This window comes from Melozone crissalis, unplaced genomic scaffold, assembly GCF_028551555.1.
Source record: "Melozone crissalis strain CALT ecotype California unplaced genomic scaffold, PUWL_Pcris_2 ptg000066l_1, whole genome shotgun sequence".
In the NCBI taxonomy this organism is placed as follows: Eukaryota; Metazoa; Chordata; class Aves; order Passeriformes; family Passerellidae; genus Melozone; species Melozone crissalis.
The window spans coordinates 9137908-9162347 of record NW_026535844.1 but is presented as its reverse complement, the minus strand read 5'-3'; the positions used below and the strand labels follow the sequence as shown (position 1 = coordinate 9162347).

The window sequence follows — 24440 nt, the reverse complement described above, 5'->3', positions numbered from 1 at the left end:
TGTGGCCCACCAGGCCGGGCCTGGGCCATTGCATTTCCAGCACCAGAGGGACTGATAAGAGACTGAGTGAGCCAAGCTACAGCCCATAGAGGGGCTTTCTGAGTTTGTCTCTCTTTTAGAACAGCAAGAGGTTTAATTGTTTAATATTGTTTAGGTTTTATTGTGTAATAAAGTGTTTTTTCCACTTTTCTTCAAGAAGGTATTTTATTTTTCCTGAACCAATTGGGGGAGGGGCCAATTCAATCTGCTGTCTAGAGGAACCCCTTTGGGAGTTCTCTCCCAAATTTGCCCTGAACCAAAGGACAAGGTCTTTTCCAACTTCAGGGATTCCACAATTTTGATTTCCTTTTGCCTGAGGGTCTTCCATAGCCAAATGGTGCAAAACTGGGGAAAAGACCAAGATTTTGGAGACAGTAGGATAGGAACTCCACCAGAAAAGGTTCTTGCCTTCTACCTAAGCATGTGGATTCTCAGCCAGCATGGACACTGAAATCCTATTATTATGGCCTTGGTTTTCTTTTAATTTCTCTTCATCCCTTTAAAATATCTAATCTTGAGGTAAAAGAAGACATTGAACTAAGACATGGGTGTGGTCATGGAACAACACAGATATGGTGGGACACAGACATGGAGAGTGACATAGGGAGACATGGACATGGAGGGGGCCATAGCCATTCATGGGGACATGTGTGGACACGGGCATGGATGGAGATGTGGGGAGCAATGAGAGGGATGGAAACATGGTGGGGAGACAGGCATGGGTGAGGACATGGTGGGACATGGCCAGCGACATGTGGGGACATGGCCATGGCCAGTGCCATGGGGGAAACTTATAGGGCATGTGGGGGATGCTGGGTTTGAGGGAGTTGAGGGTTCCTGGGAGGGACCTGGGGCTTGCTGAGGCCTTTGGGGACCCCAGGCCAAGTGGCTCTCGCTCTGCTTGGAGACCCGGGGGGAGGTTCTGGGGCAGCTGCTCAAGGACCCCCTGACCTGAAGCCCCAGCCAGGCATTGGGCTCCTGCAAGGGGATGAACGTCCTTGTCCTCAGGAGGGAAATCCCAGCACCACCAGGGTGTCAGGGGCAGCTGAGAGACCACGGCAGGGAGGGGAAAGCCAGAGAGAGCTGTCATACTTCTAAGCTACACCCCACAAGTCCCAAAACTCAGGGATTCCTCCCAGGAAAAAGCATCCAGGACCTGCCATAATTGAGGGAAAGAGGGGATGTGGTCCCTTGAGACTGAGCAGGAGGGGCCTGAATCCCCCAAAACCAAACACAGGGACGAGAGGTGGAACTGAAGGCACGATGGGAAAGGGGTAGGAGTGCAGGCGAAAAGAGGATTCAAAGTGGGAGATGGATGGGATCCCCAAATTGAGTTGGGAGGGATCTTTAGTTTGGGGGAATGATGGGAGATGGGAGGAAAAGGTGGGGATGGAACAGAAAAAGGGCAGTTCCATGGGGATCCCTTTGTGTTCCCCACTTGATCCCTGAAGTGACTCCCTGGAACTCTGGGGAGGGATGGATCCCCACTGGGGTTCCCTCCACCCAAATGCTGCAGCCATGGAAGAGAGAAGGGTGTGAAAAGAAGATCTGGAGTGGGCAGGGAGGAGGAGCAATAGGAAGAGGAGGGAGAGAGGAGGCGGAGGATGGGAAAAGAAAGAGCAGGAACAGGAAGAGGAGGAGCCACAGCAGAACCCCACAGTTTTCCCGCTTGCCCATTGAGTCTGAAGCTCCCCTGGTCCTGGCAGCATCAACCCCCCAGATCTCACAGGTGAGCGGGGAGGGGGAGCTCGCCCCAAATCCATCGGGGGATCTCTGGGAGGGTTTGTTCGCAGGGGAGGGGATGTTTGGGTCTTGCAGGGCCCCAAAAGTGGGATGCAGATGCCTCTTTGGAGAATTGTGGAGGGTTCCTGTGGCAAACTGGCTGTAGTGGCTGGGGCAGTGGTACCAGTTGAGGGGGGACATTGATTTTGGGGCTCTGATTGGCATCAGAGTGAGGAGAGCAGCAAAGGTCAGTCCTGGAGCTGGGGGATCCCGGCAGCCTGGAGGGGTGGGGGAGGCTGGAGATGAGCAGGGTCTGGGCCCATCCGACTGTGAACAGGGGGGTTACTTCTCGAGCTTGGGAAGCAGGACCAAGGGTCTCACCTGTTGTTTTTCCCCCAAGCCAGGATTTGTCAATCCCAAACTTTGTCTGGATGGAGATGGAGGAGGCTGCGAGGAAAAGGAACATGGCATGGGACATGAGGCAGGTGAGGAGGAAGTCACTGCCACTTTCCCCCTCTCCTCTGCTCCATGTCTCAGACCAACATTTCCCCTGGCTGCAGGACAACCCCACTACCAATGCTGTCCTGCCAGCTGGGAGGGATCTCCTTCCCCTTCCCTCTGGCACAGAGGCAAATCCCATCCTGTCCTTGTACACAGCTTCTTTCCTTTCTCATTCTGTCCTTCTTCCTTCTTCATTCCTTCCTCTCCCTTTCTTTCCTTTTCTTACCCCAGGCACTGAGCTGCTGTCAGAGACCAGGGAGAGCAAATTCCTGCTGCAGAACCTCATGGAAGAGGCCATTTTGAGCAGCTCTATGGCATGGGAATCCAATGGGGAGGATAAGCCCTGGAGATCCCATATAAGGAGGAATTGCAAACGCAACCCTGGCAGCTGTGAGGAGGAAAGATGCCCCCTGTGTCCAGAAGGCAGCTGGAGATCCATTTGGAACTCAGAGGTGGTGGAGACAGCTCATGGCTGGCAGAAACCCCACAAGTGCTTGGAATGTGGGAAGGGCTTCAGCCAGAGCTCTGGAGTTCAGATGTGATCTGGCTGCAGGTGATCTACATGGGGAAACGGCCCTACAAATGTGGGGAGTGTGGGAAGGGCTTTGGGTGGAGCTCCAACCTCGTCCATCACTGCAAGATCCACATTGGGGAGAGGCCCTATGAGTGTCCTGAGTGTAGAAGTGGTTTCTGAGCAGCTGCAATCTCATCATAATGAGTCAAAGGGTCAGCTGGAAATGTATTTACAATAATTGAAAACTGTGGATGAATCAAGGGGCCAGCTGGGAGTATAAGTGAGATAGTAGAAGATTACATATTTTAGCTAAGATTTTAAAATTAGTTAAGAAGCTAAGTTAACTGGCAAAAATCACATACCTTAGTGAAAGAGTAACAAATATATTAGAAAGTAAAGCTAGGAGTGACAGGGATAGATGTAGCAATTGTGAAGGAGCTGAGTCCATAGAAATATCTTGCCTTAAGAATAATCAAACAGTTAGGAGAGGCTTGGATTGTGATCAGCAGATCAAAAAGTCCTGTCAACTGGCCATGGGGGAAGAGTTTACCATGAGAAAGAGAGCTTTCTTCTTCCCATACGCCCACTCCCTTATTTCAAAATCCCACTGACCCAATTAAGGGAGTGCAAGTGCGCAGCCATATTAGGTATTCAGCTGATTATAATACAAAGTGGGCAGGTAATGATTATGTACTATACCTCCTTAGAAACTGCTTGGATATGTAAAACCTTTCCTGTATAAATAGAGAGCAGGAGTCTGCAACTCCTTGCACCTGCATTTGGAAGTGATTCCTCATATGTCCAGAACTGCAATAAAATACCCTTCTTTTCAACTTTAATTAGTTGAAGAGTTGTCTGTCCGTGCTTCAGTGCATCAGCAGATTCACACAGAGGAGAGGCCCTTCCACTGCCCCGACTGCAGGAAGGGCTTCAGGCACAACTCCACCCTCGTCACCCACAGGCACATTCACACTGGGGAGAGGCCCAATGAGTGTCCTGTGTCTGGGAAGAGATTCTCCAGAAGCTCTCACTTGAGCCAACACAAATAGGGGCACCATTCGGGGAAGCCCTGTGAGTGTCCCCAGTCCCGGTGTCACCCCCTTTTCTCTGCCCACAGAGCTCCTGAGCTGGTGGCGGCCACAGCCCCTTCCCATGGCCTTGCACCTGGCTGAGACCTCCTGTGACTGGGCAGGGAGGATTGTGGTGTGACTGGGCAGGGAGGGTGTGGGCCAGGTGGGGAACACTGGGTGCTGTGGGTCTGCCCAGCAAGTGGTGAGTCATCAGACCTGCTCTCTCTGATTGGCTGACTCTTGTTCATCAAATTCTCCGATTGGCTGTGGAGAGGCCTCGGCACTGAGAAAAGGAATGGGAGAGATCCCACCCTGAGGACTGGCACAGGGACACCAGACCCAGCCTGGGCACAGGGAGTGAATTTATTACCAACCAAATCACAGCAGCACAGGAAGAATAGAAAAAAATCTCTCCAACACCTGCCCCACACCCAACGGGGATCATCCAGAACAGGGCTTATCGACGATGAAGAGACGGGGACATCTGAGTTTAGATCAGAAGCCAATTTTATTGAGTGTACCAGGGGTTTATATAAGGTTTGACTTGTATGGTGCTTATATAGGGCTCTATTTTTGGTAACAATTTCCCACTGGTTACGCATTCTTCAGGACATCAGGTCACCTGTTAACATTATCTTATCACTAAGTCTCACAATATTTTTCTTGGTCACTTCTTGCCCTGGGAACTTTTATCTGTGTCTGTCTTTCCCATGGTTTCTGCTTGATCAGGCCTCAGATAACAGGCCCCTTTATATGTTCCACTGTACTCTCTGTTTTATTCCCCATACATCCCCCTATCTGTTCAAACAAAAATACACTCTTAGGTGACTTGTCTATTAATTTTTTCACACACTGTAAAATACAAAGAATAAGCATAACAATACATCATACAATGCCTAATACATATAAGGCTATTTTAACGAAATTTGTTATCCATCCACCAAGTTTCCAGTCCCCCCGAAGTTTTCCTAGCCCTGTAAACCCTGATACCACTGGGTAACCTTAACCATTCTCCCAAGGGCATAAGTCTGTTAGAGGTTAAACAGGTGCTGATGTCTTGTTGGGGTCCTGTTCACAAGGGTTCTCCGCTAGTGTTGGTGTTCAAGGTGAATCGTCAGGGCATGCACTCAAAGATTCTCAAAACAGCTTCACATTCTTTGCTGGAATCCACTTGGGACCATTCTCTGTGGAGACACAAGCAAAACCTCTACCCCAGGTTGTGGATACTGACAGCCTGGTCAGAGAGAGAAAGCCAGATAAACTTTCCCAGGAATTGTTCTGGGGAGTTTTGAGAAGGCTAACAGAAATAATTAAAACAATGTTGCAGCTGGTGTTTTGAACAGTTGTTTTCTCATAAGATATTTACTAAAGTGTGTTTCCTTAAGTAGCCAATCATGTGAAGTGTATTGATTAAAGGATCAATCAGGTCCACCTGTGTCAGAACAGTGTATAAAAAGGAATGGGTTTCTAATAAAATAATTATTAGTCTCCTGAAGAGAGTTAGACTTCATGTGTCACCTGCTTCCTGTTCCTGACTCAATGGTGAGACCAGATGAACGAAGGATAAGGCCCCAGTATCTTACCATATTCTGGATCCTTCATTAAGGCTGGGTATTTTTTCCCTTTTGTTGCAATTGTGAATTACAATTAAAATGTCAAATAATCGGTAGGTTGGGGTTCATTAAAGAACAATTCAAAAATTTTAAAACATGAAGGGCTTTCTGCAGTCTCTTGGCAGGGGTGCCATCTCCGGCCCCCCCTTTCTGTTGTACCAGGAGATGCTCGAGGGAGCCATGAGCCCGTTCAGTGACAGATTGGCCTGTTGGGGAATGAGCAATACCTGTTTTGTGCATAATTCCCTGTGGAAGTCATATTTTCTGGAAAAATGCCTTGGCCCAGGATTCTTCTCCTGGGAAGCTGAGAAGCCTCAGAGAAAAAGGAAAACAACATTATCTCATTGCTTCTTCTGTGTTTTGCTGCTTTGGAATGTATTTGGAGATTGTTTATCCAACAGGTGGTTGTTACATTGGTTTCATGTGAATTGTTTTGACTTAATGACCAATCACGGTCAAGCTGTGTCAGGACTCTGGAAGGAGTCACGAGTTTTTCATTAGTATCTTTTAGCCTTCTGTAAGTCTCCTTTCTGTATTCTTTAGTGTAGTTTAATATAGTTTTAGTACAGCATAATATAATATAATATAATATAATATAATATAATATAATATAATATAATATAATATAATTAATATAATGGAATAGAATAGCCTCCTAAGAACATGGAGGCCAATTCATCATTCCTTCCTTGGTCTGGGAACCCCACAAATATAAGAATTCCCCATAAGGCAATAAAGGTAGCAACTTGACAGGAAGTATGAGCTGGGCCATCGCCTGTCTTTACTTCAGATGGTATACCAAGCATTGCAAAAGCAACAACGTGTCTAGAGACATCTTAAGCTGTTTTCCCTGAATGGGCAGATGCAAAAAGAGCACCAGAAAAGGTATCAAAAGAGGAATTAATGTATTTTAACTGCCCAAATGCAGAAAAATGGGTAATGTCTGATGCCAGACTTGAAGGCTCTGAAACCCTCTGGGAATAATATTTCCTACAACAGAGAGAAAAGAATACTTTTGGTAATCAAGACAAACAGCAATAATTCTTGAAGCTTGGACTTTACTAATGCCAAAGTGCCAAATCAAAGTGACACCATTTTGGTGAAAATATGAATGGCTCAATTTAGCCTGTTCTATCTTTTTAGGTAGAACAGATTCTCATACAGGCATTGTTAAAAGGTCAGCTTGCCTGTTCCTTTCAGCTAAAAATCTGGGAAGGTCTGTACGCAATCAAATATGAATAACAAAGTAAGGAAACGTTCTATTTTCTAAGGAAAAAACAAGGAGCTGCAACCAATAAAAAAGTTGTCAGTTTTCAACCTCCTTCAAAACTGATGCTTCAGCTCTCATCACAATTCCTACAACTTCAGCTGAATCTGTAACCAGATTAAAGGAACAGAAAACTTTTGAAAAGCTCTGACAACAGCAGCAAGTTCAACAGTTTGGGGGGACCCCTGAGCTGTGGATACATCTGCTCTCCAGGCACTAGAAGAGGGGTCTCTCCATACTACCACTGATTTCTGAGAGTGACCAGAACCATCTGTAAATACTGCTAAGCCTTGAAGTGGAACCTCACTCCTCTTGGGTTTCTCTGTCAATTGAAAAAACCATAAAAGCTTAAAAAAGCTTTTAAAAGATGTTAAAACAGCTCATGTTTTGCAGGATGTATTGAGATTTGTCCACTGAATTCAGCAAAGGATATCTGAAGAGCCTCTGATTCCTGAAATACCCAATTCAAATAAAAGGTGGTTAAAGGTAGGAAAGTAGTGGGAAATTCCACTCCTGCAAGAGAAATGAGTCTTTGTCACACCTTAACAACCACTTGGGCCATCATTTCATGTTGGGTACTAATGGTTTTAGTCATTTGGTCTGGTAAATAAATCCATTCAGCGATAAACAAAGAGTCTGGTGCCTTGGGGTCCCATTGAACCATCAAGGCATGGGGCTGTTTTGCTGGATGCAAGGTTATTTTAAAAAAAGGCAGCTCAGGTGCCCAGTGTGCAGCTTGTTGGCTTACTAAGACAACAGTCGGGCATTGCAGTGCCTGGTGAACATGATATCTAGGTTGTCTAACTGATAAAAGATCTTTATCTCCTTTTAACTATTGAAACAAAGGACTTTTTGCTTTGTATTTGAAATCCCTAGCAAGGAGTGCACCCAGTTGATTGTTTCCAGAAGTTTTTGCGCATCATGTAAGGTGCAAATATTTGTCTGAATTTGCAGAGCCAGAGGAGAAATTGAATAGACTCCAACGCACCACCCCAAATACCTCCACAGAGGATGTTTTTGTACCTTTTTGGGAGCTATGCAAAGCCCTGCCTGATTTACAGCTTTGGTGACAAGGGCTAACTTGGGCTTTCTCCGTGACTTCCTGTTGTTCAGCTGCTACAAGAATTTCATCCATAGAATGGTACAAAAGAACACTGGGCATTTGTTGATGAACAGAACTGAGGACCTAGCAATAAACCACTGGCAAATAGTACAGCTGTTTTTCTTGCCCTGAGGTAAAACTATCCAGTGATATCACTGTAAGGCCACCTGCATGTTTGCACTTGGAACTGAAAAGGAAAATTTAGGACCATCATCAGGATGCAAAGGAATGTTAAAAAAAACAATCTTTTAAATCTATAACTGTCAAGTGCCAAGTTTGGGGAATCATGGTAGGAGATGGGAGACCAGGCTGTATGGCCTCTATGACCTTCATAGCTACATTTTTCAAAGGTCATGGAGTAAATTCCATTTGCCAGTTTGTTTTTTGGTAACAAACATGGGAGAATTCCAAGGACGAGTGGAAGGGACAGTATGCCCTTTCTGGAGCTGTTGTTGGACCAACTCCTTTAATGCACAATATTTTTGTAATGGTAGGGGCCATTGATCCAGCCAAACTGGTTTCTCTGTTTTCCAGGTTAGTTTTAAAGTGTCGCGCTTCAATGGACTCCATTAAAAATCTGATAGAATTCCAAAGCCCTATTGGGGGAGGACATCCCCCACCATAGTACTGTTGGCATTGGTAATACAAACAGTATGACTGAGGCACAGTGTCCCTCGGGGCCTTTGATCTGTATCAAGTGGTGGTTTGACAGCTGCAGTTGCTTCCTCCAATGCCTGCAGATGCCTGGAGCACTTCAGCAAGGGACCACTGTGAGGGCCATTTGGCTTGAGAGATAACTGTAACTTCAGCCCCTGTGTCTATGAGGCTGTCAAGTGTTATCTTTTGTCCTTTTGGTGTCAGAGTACACCAGCATGTGGGGCACTGTTCTAATATAGGTTTTACCCAGCATACTTGGGGTGTTGCAGTAGACCCAAATCCCCTTTTTCACGTCATGTCCGTGAAAAGTATGCTCATGGTTTGGGGAAATAATATCAATTGAGCTATTCAAGTTCCTTGGGGAACAGTGAAAGGCCGATGGAATTGTACAGGCCATGATCATATTCTCATTATCAGGGTCAGAGTCTATAACCCCAGGGAGAACAAAAAGTCCCATCAAAGAGGTGGATGACCAACCTATAAACAATGCATGCATACGCTGCCCGGGTGGTCCGAAAATTCCTGTGGGAAGCAAATGAACAGATGACTCAAGTAACGTTACTGTGATGGAGGTTGCCAGGTCCAGTCCGGCGCTCCCTGCTGTGCGTGGTTTTACATTGGCAATGGTCAGGCAAAGGCTGCTTGTGGCAACTGGGCTGGGACTTGCTGTGGTCTGCTCTGAGGCATCAGCTGGGGCATTTGTGTCTGTGTGCGGTGCCACCCTGTGCCTCAGCTCCTGTTTCTCGATATCAAATGTTCTTCAAAATCCACGACTTGGAACATTGTTGATTAGCATAATGCCTTCCATTACAGCACCAACGGCAAATACTGGGAGCTTTGGATCTGCCTCCCCCTTTCCAAAGCACTTCTTTTTTCAAATGCCCAGATTTCCTGACCCTGGAGCATGTTCAGGAGTCCCCTGGCATAGTCCTCAAAGCTGCAAAGCTGTCACTGTAGAGGTGATCACAACACAAAGCAGAGATCACAAGCAGTCCCAGATGGCAACTCTTTATTATCAAACATGGCTGAACTTTTATACACTTTCTAATTGTTTATACCACTTCTACCCTAACTATTGGCCACAATAAATCAACATAACATCATTGGTGAAAAGTTACAGTGACTTCAACTGATTATCTAAAATTACTTTGTCCAGCTGCAAAGTTCTCTTCTTTCTTCAGTTCCTCACTTCTCTTGGTCTCCTTAGTTACAGCCTTGGAGAGAGCTCCTTATCGGCTTCTTCTTGCTTCTCAGCTTTCTTCTCACTCCTTTAGCTAACAGGCCCACTGATAGCCCCTACCACAATTCCTCCTTTTTCTTTTTGATCTGTAAATACAGCTGCTATGGATTTTTGCAGGGCCCTTTGCAAAAATCCAAGCAGACAGGGGAAACACAAAGCAGCAATCACAACCATCAACAAAATTAACATTCCCATTCTTAATACAATTGTTCCTGTCCTTCATCTATAAGTGCTTTTAAAATTCTTAACTACTTTATCCTATTAAGTTATATGTCTAATACTTACACCTTAAACTATAACCACCCCAAGTGCTCAAAATGAGCTGCAGGAATACTAGAACAAAGATTCCAAAAACCTGCATTCTCCTGATCAGTGCAAACCAAAACCACAGCCTTTAATTGCTATGAATGCACATTAAAACTGATGAAATACATGTCCTGATATATGGCCTTAGCCAGTGTCATCCGCACATTCTGCTTCAGCTGCAGAACCATCCATCGTGTCTGTTGCCTTCTGATATAAGGCAAGGCGACCTGGTTCTGAGGAACAGCACGGCGACCCACTCTCCAGGGTTGCTCGGGCCAATGAGCATGCAAACACCAATGTGGTGGACGGTCCAAAGGCGTTTATTAACTCTTCTCGTGGGGTTTTATAGTCTAAGGGATTCTCTACGTCACAGGGGGGTCTGCCTCTACTATCTATGGTTAGTAAGGAGTGGAAAGTTACCAGGGGTGGAATGGAAAGTTACTGCCGTTAGGGAGGTTACATTCCTCCTAGGGTGGTTTCTTATCTTAGGTGAACAGGGGGTTCTGCCTTTCCATTACATCACGTAATCTTCCGAACGCCTGTCCCTATCTACCACACGTGTCCCATCCTGCGTGCTCCAGATAAGGTTTAACACAGCGAGCAGGAGCCCATCGAGGACCATTATCTGTCAAAACACAAGCATAACCCCTCCCCAGGTTATTAGTTCCTCTGGACAAGACCACATACAAGTAATTAAATCCTTGACCCATACCTTGACATTTCTACAGAAATCTGGTTGCTTAGAATTCAAAGAGGGAAAATGGTAAAAGATTGGAGATAACTGTGAGTCAGGTAGGAGATTCAAAAAGTTTAACACATAAATAGCTTTATCTAATCTCACTTGAGGTGACTCCTGTTACATTCTCCCTTTTTGTTTTTGAACCTGGCGTTTAAGAAGACCATGGGCCCTTTCAATAATTGCTTGGCCTGTGGGGACATGTGGAATGCCTGTTGAATGCTCAATGCCCCAAGCACGAAAGAATGTTTGCATTTTTTGCAAAGCATATGCTGGGCCACTATCCGTTTTTACGTGACACGGAACACCTAGGATAGAAAAGGCATGCTGAAAATGACGAATAGCATAATGAGTTTTTTCTCCTGTGAATGCTGAAACAACCATTGCATGAGAAAACGTGTCAACTGCGACATGAATGTACTTAAAGCGACCAAATTCTGGCATTTTAGTAACATCAGTTGGCCATTCCTCTAAAGCGGAAAGACCCCTAGGGCTGGTACCATAATATTGAGTGACATGAGTCATGTGACAAGTCAGGACAAGAAGAAAGAATTGATTTTGCTTCACCAGGAGACAATTTAAATTGCTGCTGTAAAGCTTGAGCACACTGACGAAAAAATTGATGAGATAAAATTGCTTGCTGCAACACATTAGGTACAGTCTTGATTGCAGCAGCAGCTACTAGAGAATCTACATAGGCATTGCCTTCGACAAAAATCCAGGTAATGATGTATGGCTACAAATATGCATGATGAAGTAAGGATGTTTTTGACCACTAATAACTGTCCATAACTTCACTAACATGATAAATAATGGTTTCTCTTGAATATTATTCAACAATGCATGATCTAAATGAGGAACTAAATTGCCAACAGAAAAGGAATCAGTAACTCTATTTACAGAATCAGGAAATAAAGTAAAAGCCAAAAGAACACCACAAATGAGGAGATCCTTGCTGAATCATTGTCTCATATTAGCAGTGATCATCCTTTCTCCAAGCCAAAGCTGCTTTTTCCTTTTTCCCGGATCCATCTGTAAAAACTGTTATACCTTCCACTGGAACAGGAGAGCAAATTTGTTTCCCTTCAAAAGGAATTTCTTTGGCCAGTTTTAGAACAGGATGAGAAGGCAAATGGTATTTTATTTGGCCTGTAAAACAAGATAAGGCAGATTGTAACTCATTATTATTTTCAAAGCACCATTCAAAATACCACTGTTTTACAGGTATCACAATGGTCACAGGGTCCTGTCCCAAAATCTCATGACGACATCTGCAGACTTTGATGATGATATCTGCAAAAAGCTCATAAAGTCCTGGAGCTGTTTTCTGAGATCTGAAAGATCAAAATATCCATTCCAGAATATTCAGTTGATCTTCCCAATTATCACTCCATTGACACAGTATTCCACATGGTATTTCATGGTCCTTCAAAATTAACAATTGAACACCAACAGAGGTATCTATTCTGTTAACAAATTTGTGTGCTAAGGCTAATTCAATTTTTTCTCGGGTCTTTTTTGCTGCTGGGGTCAATTGCCTCTCATCAGTAGAGGAAGTGATGCCTGAGACCAAATCAAACCATGGCTGCATCTGATGATTAGTTATACCTGAATATGATCTAATCCAACCTATTAAACCAACCAATTTCTGTACATCAGTAGCAGTTTTAACATCAGTGTCTAACTTCACAGGCTGAGCCATACCTTGAGTGTTAGTCACCAACATACCTAGATATTTCCAAGGCATGTTCCTGCACTTTCTCTGGGGCAATGATCAGACCAAAAGTTTTCAAATTTGTCACAGCACATTGTTTAAGAGCTGATAACTGTTGTTTGTTATCAGATGCCAACAAGATATCATCCATGTAGTGATACTAGTAGCAGTTTTTAAATTACTCCTGCACTTTTGACAAGGCCTGTGCCACAAACAGGCAATTTTTTCATGTCTTGGGGGAGTACCCTCCATTGGTATCTTTTATTGGGTGCAGCATGATTTATGGAAGGCACAGTAAAAGCAAATTTTTCTTTGTCTTCCTCAGCCAATGTGTAGAAACCATCTTTCAAACCAATGACAACTATTTGCCATTCCTGTGGAATCATTGTAGGTGTAGGAAGACCTGATTGTAAAGCTCCCATTGTTGCCATTACAGCATTTATCTGCCGTAAATCATGTAAAAGTCTCCATTTTCACCATTTCTTTTTATTACAAAAACAGGGGTATTCCAGGACCTGAATAATTCTTCAATATGTCCCGCTTGCAATTGTTCTGTGACTAATTCCTGCAGGGCAGTAAGCTTTTCGGTAGTAAGGTGCCACTGGCCAACACAGATAGGTTTATCTGTCAACCATGTCAGGGCCACAACTGGACATTCATTGCCCTGCATCACAGTGGCCCCTATTAAAAATCTGTAGTAATTTTGACACCCCATTGAGATAAACAATCTCGTCCCCACAAACTTTGAGGAGCATTGGCAACGTAGGGTCTGATGTTAGCTTGTTGGCCATCAGGATGTCTCACATTAATTACAATGGCTAACAAACCACCTGTTGTGGCACCACCCAACCCCAGAAGTCCAACACTTGCATAAGCGAGAGGCCACGATTGAGGCCAGCAAAGTCACGAGAGTATTCTGACATCTGCTCCAGTGTCAATCAAAACTGGTACTGATATGGTTCCTGGATGACATCCACTGACTGTCACAGACATCTTTTGTGAAAAATCCTTTCTTGGGATTTTTCTCCCTTCTGAGATACTGTGGCCTCAGCAACAAAGTGTAAACAATGGTTATCTGCTGCTGTGGAATGTAACAGGTGGATCTGTGATTGGTCTCCTGGGGATGTTTGGATTTACTGATCACTCCCGGCAGACCTGGGTCTCACTCTCTGCTGAGACACAGACCTTTATTATTCATTCTTTTCTATTCTGAGCTTAGCTAGCCTTCTGAGAACTTTTCCTTCTATTTCTTTTTAGTGTAGTTATAATGTAGAATATATATATCAAAAAAAATTAAATCAAGCCTTCTGAACATGAGGTCAACATTCTCGCCTCTCTCTTCACCTCCATACCCTTGTGACCACTGTCACAATTGGTGAACCCTGAGTGACTGAGGAGGAAAAAATCATCAACTGGTGACCCCTCGTCTGAAGAGCAAATCATCACTTGATGATATCCCAGAGGAGCATTTCCAATGTTTTAATTAAAGCACTCATGCCAATTCTCTGAGTTTGCGCCAAAATTGAGGGATCCCACCTTGCCTGTAAAAGGCCCAGTGCCCAATAAGGCATCAACACCCACAGCATGAGGAGGGTTGTGTTGAGGCAACTGCATATTTGTTAGAGCTGTGCACTCAGCCACTTGCCTCCAAGTGTCTTGAAATACACCGTATTGTACTGGCTGGAAAAAAATTGTAGAAAAATGCATGATGTCATAAGGTGCAAGGATAATTGCATTAATTACCTGTATTAATTGCATTATCTCTGAGGAATTAATATCATACTGAGCCACTTTCGATTGGAGATCTTGCACAACCTTCCAGGCAAAGACACGATGACTATCATCCTGCCGTGTTCCAGGAGCTGCTTTAAAACCTGGAAAAGACATAGGATTATCACAGGCAACATTTGCATTGGCACCATTCTCCTGAGGTACTCTCGGAGCACCAAATCTTTCTATCATATCCCAATTCTTTTCTTCAGCTGCTTTCTTCCTAACAAATTCCCAAAAGTCCTGTGGCTGTCAAGGAAGCCCAGTTACTTGACATGGGGGCAAAATCTATGCAGCAGAAAGGCTAGAGCTATTAGAAGGTGAACTGTCAACAGTTCCTTGCCCCAACTCAGGTTACTGCGGGCAACTCTTCACTTGATTCGCTGTTGCTGTCACTGTCAGGTAACAGAGGATACAACTTGCAGATTGTTCATGCAACTCAGAGGCGAGTGAGGGGGTAGATGGCTGGACTAGAGCAGAGGGAATCAGGGGGGCAGATGGCTGGGTTTCTCTCTCTGCTAAAGACATTTCAGCTACCTGATGCAGCGGTGTAGTGTATACAGGCACCACTGGGAGCTGCTGTGCAGTTTGCCCAGAAGCCTTGGCAGCTTTCCCAGAAGCTTTGGCATCCAGCCCAGAAACTCTGGCAGCTTTCCCGGAAGCTTTGGTAGCCTGCCTGGTACCTTGCATGGTACCTGCACCTTCTTCAAGGACAGATTCACCAAGTTCCCCATCAGAGGCCCCTTCTGCCTCATCTCCCTTGTCAGTTTCTGTTATCAGCCCCGATTCTTTGTCCGTGTCCTGCTCTGCTTTTTCTCGCTCTGTTTTCCATGCCTTTAATGCCACAAAAAGCGATCCCCAGGTAACAGCTAGATCAAAAACAGTTTAATCGCCCACTCAGATGACTTCCCACAGTCTGTCCACAACTTTTTCCATGCTTTAGCACTAAATGCTGTGTCAGGATCACTGCCAAAATCCTGTGATTTAGCCCACAGCAATTTACTATGAAGGACATAGTCTAAACTATTAATTCCCTTATTTCTTAACAAAACTTTCCATGTAGCCAAAACAGTCTCTTCTTCATTAGATAAATTATTTCCCATTATTACTACTTGGTGGCTCACCTACTTCCAAGTGTCTTGAAAGGAGAAAATCAGGTCTGGGCTTCCCTGTGGTTTCCACCCACCATTCTCAGCTGTACCAACGCAGCCTCCCCCACTAGGTCCCAGTGAGTCACGTTTCCAGTCGCTAGGACCCCGTATGGGTCCAGACCGAGTATGTTCTTAAGGGTGTTGAATCATGTCGGAGTCAGCAGAGAACACTGTCAAGGCAGTCATGACACAAAGCAGAGACTACAAGCAGTCTCAGATGGCAACTCTTTATTATCGAAAATGGTGGACCTTTTATACACTTTCCAATTGTTTATACTTCTTCTACCCTAACTATTGACCACAATAAATCAACATAACATCATTGCTGAAAAGTTACAATGACTTCAACTAACTTTCTAAAACTACTTCATCCAGCTGCAAAGCTCTCTTCTTTTTCAATTCCTCACTTCTCATGGTCTCGTTAGTTACAGCCCTGGAGAGAGCTCCTTATCAACTTCTTGCTTCTTAACTTTCTTCTCACTCCTTTAGCTAACTGGCCCACGGTTAGCCCCTTCCACACAAAGGCATTTGCTATACCAGCCCCCACAGCTTCATAAGTAACGGTTGCCCTATGCTGAAGGTACACAGGTGATTACATGCCTCTATCATTTGCAGCAGGGTGGGTTCCTCCTTAGACAAGGACTTCAGAAGTTTTTTACATTTCTCATTAGCATTTTCTACAGCTAATTTTGAAAACAACACCTCCCTGGCAATGTCATTCTCAATTTGTCTTTTAAGAGCTTGTTTCAAGCAGCCCTTGAATTGCATATAAGGCTCCGCCGATCCTTGCTTTACATAAGTAAACACATTTTGGGGATCACAGCATCGGGAACCTTTAAAAATGTGGTATGCATAGCTTCAGTAATACCCTCAAGGGCCTCTCCAGGAATGTGGGTTTGCCCAACAGGGTCTGAGTGGGTTCCCTCTCCGGCCAGGTGGTAAGTCATGAGGGCTGCAATATTCTGGTTTGCATGTCCCACAAATTTCACAAGCAAAGCTTCTAACCCCTTTCTCCACTGAGCATCTGTGGAGGCCAGTGGGCCTACAGAACAAAGGCCGTTATAGTCCTTTGGACAGACAGACAGACCCCAAGCTGGAGAAATCTCCCCTGTTCAGGGCAACTGAGCAGACCCTCTTTCAAGATACTTTGTTGTATATGCAAATGTACCCAGTTCTACCTTCCTGGTTGGAGTGTTGGCCTCTCCCTCCCCTTTGCCTTGTATTTATATGTCCTTGAATGTTCTCCCTTCCCTGCATATCCATTGGCCCTATATTGCCTCAGTGTCCCACCCCCTTTAACCTATTGGCTGCCACCCCTTGTCTCCCCTCTGTACTGCCCTGAGCCCTCAGCCCATTGGCTCTGATGCTCTAATCCGCTCGCCCTTGTCCCTTGTATTTAAACCCGAACCTCCCACTGTTCTTTTTGACTTTGTCCCTGGACTCCTCTGCGTGTGGCTGGAATAAAGCTCCTCCTTTGACCTCCATAGACAGGCCCTTCCCTCTTCTTTGTTGTTGGTGATTCTACAAGAGAAGTGTGTGCTGCAGTGATTCTGTGTGTGCGCGCTTGTGCCACTGAGCAGCTTCACTACTGGAGATGCTTCTGGAAGGTCACAGCTCTTCTGCCTCTTGCTCCACCACCAATGGGCTAGCAGCTTGTGACAGCTGGCAGCCTGAACAAGGACCTCTTCAGAGCATTCTTGGAGGTGTCTTCAGTAGCTTTTTTGCTACTGAAATTAAGCCATGATCAGAGCAGCCACTTCCCAGAGGATACTCCTAAGTTTTATTGGGGGAATCCCACAGGCGACTGGCAACCTTCTTGAGGTGATAAGATCAGTTGGAGCTGACGGAGCACCTGGAGAGCTTTTGTTGACCCAATGAACACACTGTGGCAAATGCAATCTCTAAGGGAGACGGACATTTTAAACATCCCAAAATGCTGCAAAATGTTTTAATTGTGGGGAACTGGGCCATTTTTTGAAGGACTGTTGCTGCCTTCTGATATAAGGCAAGGCGACCTGGTTTTGAGGAGCAGCACGGCAACGCAAACTCTCCAGGGTCGCTCGGGCCAAAGAGCTCACAGACACCAATGTGGTAGACGGTCAAAGGCCTTTATTATCTCATCTCGTGGGGTTTTATAGTCTAAGGGGCTTCTCTACGTCAGACGGGGTCTGCAGTACCATCTATGGTTAGTAAGGAGTGGAAAGTTACTAGCATTACTATCGTTAGGGGAGCTACATTCCTAGTTACATTCCTAGGGTGATCTCTTATCTTAAGGGATTAGGGGAAAAGGAGTCCTACCGCTTTCCGTCACATCACGTGATCTTCCGATCGCCTGTCCTTATCTACCACATCTCCCCCCCCTTTTTCACAAATGAATGAGGTAGTCATATACATAGGCACTGATATGAGGTATAAGGTTGTATTTCGACAAAGGAAAAGGGGTTTGGTAAACCTGAGTAAGTTTTTGCCAGGCAAGTTTAGAAAATCTTGTGACTGGCAGTGTTCCCTGGTTGAATTCACAGCATTTGTTGCCGGCCTGTGAACAGGATGTTGGCCTGTTCTAGGCGGGTCTGAACGAATGAGACTGGCTTGTTCAGCAGACATGGTCCGAAGGTAACAGCTAAAAGCAGCATTGCCAATGGACCTATTAGGGTAGAAATTAGGGTGGTTAGCCATGGTGATTGATTGAACCAGGACTCGAACTAACCCTGTTGGGCTTCCCTGTCTTTCTGTCTCTGAGCCAGTCTGTTTCGGAGTTCCGCCATGGAGTCTCTAACAACTCCCATGTGGTCCGCGTAGAAGCAGCACTCCTCCTTCAAGGCAGCACACAGGCCTCCTTGCTGCATGAACAGGAGGTCCAGTCCTCGCCTGTTCTGCAAGACCACTTCCGAGAGTGAGGAGACTGACTTCTCTAGAAAGGAAATGGATTTCTCAATCCTTTGCAGGTCCTCATCGATGGTCATTTGCAGCTGGGACAGTCCTTGGTGCTGGGTCACTAGGGCTGAGACACCCGTTGCCATTCCTGCTGCTCCTAGGCCGAGCAGCATTGCGATAGTTATACCTGTTATTATTTCTCTTTTGTGGAGCCGGCTGGGTTCCTCAAAAAGCTGGTACACTTCTTCATCTGAGTGGTACAGGACCCTAGGAACAATCAGAACTTGGACACAAAAGTCGTTAGAGTCATTGAATTTGCAAGGAACACACAGGGACTCCCTCCAGATCGCTGTCAAACCCACAGCCCAGGTGCGGATGGGACTACCCACTTATTGTCTTTCCTGTCGGGCTTTGGTGCAGACGTTGCCTTTCCGCCTAGCTAGGGTTGCATTGCCAAAGCATCTGCCCTGGCCTGTGACTTGACTCAGGGTGATTCCTTTGCGGGGGGTATCCCATCTGCACTGGTGAGGGCCCTCGGCTGTGGAGTAACTGAAGCCAGCAGGAGTCAGTTAGGTTAGGGTTGGATTCGTTCAGGGATAGAAAGGTAGCTTATAACATACAAAGGATTGGGTCTGAGTCCGACCCGGCTGAGCAGCTTATCTGAAAGGCTTCCGCGTGGCCAGTCGGGACATTGGTGACCTTTGTGGGCAAGGCTTTGGGGTAGGTCGTGTTTCTCCCTTTCTGCGCGCTTTTAATCACTTCATTGGGTCCGACCGCTCGGGTTGCCGACGGTTGGAGCCTGATAATTCGCACATTCACCCTCTCCTTTGACCCTTGAAGGACTACTGTCCACGTTCTACCTATGGCCCAACTAGGGTGATCTGGCTGCAAAACCGTCATGTTATAGCCAGTGCATTTCCAAAATCTAGGGATTTTATGGCAGTTTCGATGGAAACTTCCCTGGAGGAAGACGGGTGTTTTGCAGCCGGTGGGTGCCCAGGTGAACTGTAGGAATTTGTCAGGTTCTTGTGGCTCCCACCCAGGCCCTGATGGTCTGGCATCTGTAACAATGGTTTCGCAGCCCCAGTGCCCACAATATCCTCACCCTGGGTGATTGCAGTAGCTTTTTCCTGGGTTTGAAGCTGGGCACCAGTAGGGTAGGTACATGTGTGTGGCGTGTGGGGAATAGGGGTCTACATTTGGTTGTCCTGGAAACAGGTCGGTAATGCGGAGCACGAACAATGCGGTGTGGTGATTTCCCTGAGCACCTTGTCACTACTAAGGTGTCGCATGACCCACCTGAATGGCCGATGGGGGTAGTGGTCTGGGCTGGCTTGCCCTCTGGCGACAAGCCCTAACAGCAAAATCACACAGAAACACCGTTGATGCTTGGGTCTCACCCGTGCGGGTCTCTCGGGCGCTGCCTGGCGGCTTGGTGGTCTGTCACTTTTCTCTGGAATGGGGATGTACGCGTCACGAGGACGTCCCACAAGCATGTCCTGTAAACAGAAACTCGCAACTCTCGTCAGTCTCATTCTGCTCATTGTGAAGGTCGGGCTTGATTGAGTTAAGTGGACACCACCTGATTTTGCCGTCCTTTTTGACAGCTGCATACCCTCGCCCCGTGAGCATCAGCCTCCAGCCCCATTCCCATTCGCCTAGCTCATTGCTAATTACAACCTGCGGGCCCTCCTCTAGCGTTCGGGTGGCCCAGTGTTTTTGAACGGGACTGTTTGTTTCATCTCCCCTAGGGAATTGATTCAGTGCTAGCAAAGCGGTTGCCAGTATACGTGCCTGATCTCCTGGGGGAATGGAATTGGCAAAGCCCTCTGCTTTCGCCAACACTTCTAGCTTGGTTTTCAGGGTCTGATTTGCTCTCTCAACTATGGACTGCCCGGTACTGTTATATGGGATACCTTGCACTAATGTGATGCCCCATTTTGAGGCAAATTCTTGCACTGGTTTGGAGGTGAAATTGGAACCGTTGTCAGTTTTGATCTGCTTGGGGATACCAAGCCAAGCCATGGCTGTCAGCCAGTGCTGGATTGTGGCCTTGGAGTTAGTTTTGGGGTGCTGTGTGGCTATGATCGTTCCTCTATAAGTGTCCACTGTCACTGCAAGCCATGCTCGGGGCTTCAGCAGTTGACACAAGGTGAAGTCTGACTGCCAGATCTCTGAAGGCTTGAGACCTCTCGGGTTGACCCCACAGGTCCATAGGGGTGACTTCTGGCAATGAGGGCAGGTGGCTACCACATGTTTTGCGTCCGCATTTCTTTGCCAGTGCTTTGGCTCCGATGTGGAGCGACTCGTGCGGTTGACGAGCTTCCTGCAACGTCCAGACGCCTTTTGCTGCGGCGTCCGCTTTGTCGTTGCTAATCTGGAAGTAACCTTTGGCTGGGTCGTGGCTGTTGATGTGAATGACTGACACGGTGCCCTGTTGCGAGAAGAGTGCTTCTTCCAGCATTAGGGCTGCTGATGATGTTGACACACCTGGTCCTGCCATGGCTAGGCAGAGCCTTGCCCCAAATATAGAGTCCATTACAATGTTGAGGTGTTCATCTTGGAAGAGTCTGCACGCCAAGACCACTGCTGCTGCCTCCAGTTGTTGTACTGACAGTGTGGGGTCACAGGCTTTGACGCAATTGTAGAAAGCGAAGGGAGACGACCCGTCCTTTGATCAGCATCGAACTCCAATTTATTGATACACCAGGCACATTTTATAACAGTGTTAATTAAGCTCATACATATTGCAAAACCCAAGCTCATCATTGGTTACAGATTGAACATTAATCCCTCCTTTTGTTTTCAATACCTGTGGTTTGTTATTGAAACCAAGATTTGTTTTCTCACCCTGATATGAACGGTTCTCAAGGCTTCCATGTTTGTCATTTTTGCTTTCCCAAAACTTACCTAAGGATAAAATATTTACTTGTTATTAAAAACAACCTGAGAACTTCTGCTGTTTACATAAACGTGCCTGAGAACTTTTGTTATTTACAGAAACAGGCTTGGGAACTGCTGCTTACAGCTGCCTTCTACTTTTCCATCAGCTGTATATTATTATGGCATGTTTGAACAAAACTCTATAAGCCATTTCTGAGCAAAATTCTCCAACAAATTCCCCGGTTTTTTTCTTTTATGCACATGGAGGCCAGTCTGCCAGGACCCCTCCACCATTCTACTGACCATATCCTGAACACAATCAAAAAATACAAGGCAAAACAAGCAAAAGCGTCACAAGCACACCCAGCATCTCCATAAGGTTCCCCAGCCACGGTCCGAGCAATGGCTTTTACCCCAAAGGGTTAAAACCACCCCCAGCTGAGCCATAATGTCCTGCCTTATCGGGCATTGCACAGTAGGTGGTAATTTGACTAAGAAAAGAAGGCTGTTAGCTGTTTTCATTCATGCAAACCCAGAGAGGAGGCAAACAGCTCGGGCTAATAATGCTGGAATTGACCCCAGTGTCCAACAAGCTTGAAAATTCCACGTCCACCCCTTTTCTTGGGTTTCTCAGAAAAGTTCAAAGTCAGTAAGGTAAGTCCTCCGGTGGATTCAAAACCATTTTTCCCCTCTCTTGTCCTTTTACAGTCTGTAATCCCTTAGTCATTTGGCTCAAATGTCACCAGCTGAGGAATTCTCTGTCCCTTTGTTGATTTGAAGTGGGGAAAAAGGGGTATATGCCATCACCATATGGTCCACATCAATGATGCCAAGCAAAACAAATAGTCCCAACAAATGCAGATCATAAAATAAACATCTAGCATAAATCTATCTAACATCACTTAAACTTAATAGCACTTAGACTTAAAATACTTAAACTTAAAATATTTAAACTTAACAGAACTTAATATTACTTAAATTTATCTTTACTTAAACTTAACAAAAACTAAACTCAACAGAACTTTAACTCAACAGAACTAAACCTTAACAGAACTTAAACTTAATAGATTTTCAAATCAAGAAAACTTACATGTAAAATCACTTAACTTTAACAGAACTTAACTGACTTTAAATTCTGCATAACTTAAACCTAATATAATTTAATCTTAACAGAATCTACTTCACTTAAGCTTAATAACACTTAATAGATAATTTGACTTAAACTACTTAGCAACAAATAAAACTTGCTATAAAAATAAAATATAGCATTTACCATAACTTACTTGCAGGCCTAATTCTAAAATACTAAGCTAAAACAACTTTTTTCACGTGTTTGCTGCAGCATTTTTATACTTGAATGCACTTAAACATAAGAAGTTTGTTTAAGGTATACCTGTGGAAAAATTCTTTTGAATTCAATGCTTGCTTTTACATCTATCACATCTAAACAAGGCTTAAAAAATATAAAAAACACACTCATTACATCTTACTTCTACAATCACTAACACATTTTTAACATTTTTAAATTTTTCAAAATACAATTTTAGAGTCTGATGTTTCACTGACTGAGTTATTTGGGCTTCTGATATCTAAAGTCTGTGTTAATAAAGGGGATTTTAAGACAGCATAACGGGCAAGGAACGTCTGGATAATAATGCTCCTTGGTGTCGCTTGTTTATTATCACTGGTTTCTTAATTGCAGTAGGGATCCCTTCTTTTGTTGCCAAGAGTCATATTTATTATGGCTGTTAGATCTAAAACTGAAGCTTTTACCGGCTGTGGGTTGGAGGAAGAAACGCTGGCGCTGGAAAAGCGCTCCAGTCCCGCGCCGCTTGTGTCGGAGCGGGCGACCCCCCCCCGTGCTGGGTGCGGCGCGCGCTCCGTCCGCACTGCAGCCGTGGCGGCGCGGGTCACTCCCCCCACGGCGGCTCCGCTCCCCCCGCGGCGGCTCCCTGTGGTGTCGGGTTGGAGACAGGAGAGGGTGATGATGCTGCAGCGACGACTTCTGTTGGTGCCTGGTCACTGCGGTTCGTACTCCTGGGGAAGTTTCCCGATTTCTGCCTGCAAGCGCTCGTATTATGAGTGTCCGATCGGCATCTCCGGCACCAGAGTCCTGCAGCCTGGCATTCCCAGCGCTTGTGATCCATGCCTCTGCATCGGTAACATTTCATGCAGCCTCTTCTATTTGCTGGTGCCAATGCAACTGACACTTGAAGAGGTGCAAGAGCAGCTAACACCTGATTCTGAGAGGTCCCTAGCCCTAATTGTGCTACGCATTAATTTACAAGCCCTTGCCAATGAGCATTAAATAACAATTGCTGGGGCTGAGATAAGATCAATTTAGTTATCTCATGACAATCATTCTCCAGAAGGAGAAGGTTGGAATCAAAAATATAATCTAACATCTGTTTGGCTGGCTCATTTTTCACTTCAAACTGACTAACAGTAGATCTCAGTTGAGACAGCAATTTCGAATCAAAATCTGTAATAGTAGCCTGCATGGCCCCTCCCTCCTGCGCCGTGGATACAACAGGGCAAGCCAGTTTGGCACCAATGCTGATAAGCTCCCCATCCCCCCCTTTCATAGCGTCTCTGGCAAGCGCAGCCCTCCGTTCCCTTACAATAGCCCCCACTAGGTCATTTTCCGCCCCAGGGATTGGCTGATTGATTTTCGGAAGCTGATCGGGGGATCTCTGCCATGGCTGCTGTTGTTCAGGGGGTGCGGGAGCCTCAGAAGCGCTCTGTGTAGCCTGACTTGCTGAAGAGGGCAGTGAAGCCGGTAATAAAACCGTCCTCATTGCAGGGGCCAATGGTAATCCCCTGTCCTGATCGCATCCTTTATTACACCCATGAGCGGCGTTAGCCTGCTGGGCAGCCTCTTTTTCGGCCTGAAACTGCAGTAATTCATTGCGAATGACCCGCCATAATTTACCTAACTTCTTGGCAGTTTTATCACCATCTAAAGTAGCCTCCCATAATAAATCACTGAATTTACGCCATTCCGTTAACTCGTGAACCGTATGGGGGTTAAGGAAAACCCCTCTAGCATAACCGTCAGCCAAAAGTCCTGGTAATTCCTTTTGCAAATCTACCCCCTTAACCTGCCTTTTTTGTAAAAAGGCAGTCAATAATTCATACGCTGCTTGCCTTTCCATACCTAAAATCGTCAGCGCTGATTGCAGCCTCTTCAGGATCCATGCAGCACGTACCAGTCGGGCTCGCCTTTACGATCACCCAAGGCACGACGCGTCTCAGCTTCTTTTTTATCCCTTTTGTCGCGT

The 24440-nt window shown here is 45.6% G+C and overlaps 1 protein-coding gene and 1 pseudogene across 1 annotated transcript in view; one reads left to right on the top strand and one right to left on the bottom strand.

The window, feature by feature from the left end:
- The window catches only part of LOC128945481 (zinc finger protein 420-like), an 85003-nt gene that overhangs the window by 7432 nt on the left and 53131 nt on the right, over nt 1–24440 (top strand). Inside the window, exons 3-4 of the mRNA XM_054289246.1 lie at nt 2813–2919; nt 3675–3767. Of these exons, the coding sequence (XP_054145221.1) occupies nt 2813–2919; nt 3675–3767 (200 nt within the window). The remainder of the gene's footprint in view (nt 1–2812; nt 2920–3674; nt 3768–24440) is intronic.
- The window catches only part of LOC128945469 (zinc finger protein 208-like), a 304103-nt pseudogene that overhangs the window by 263059 nt on the left and 16604 nt on the right, over nt 1–24440 (bottom strand).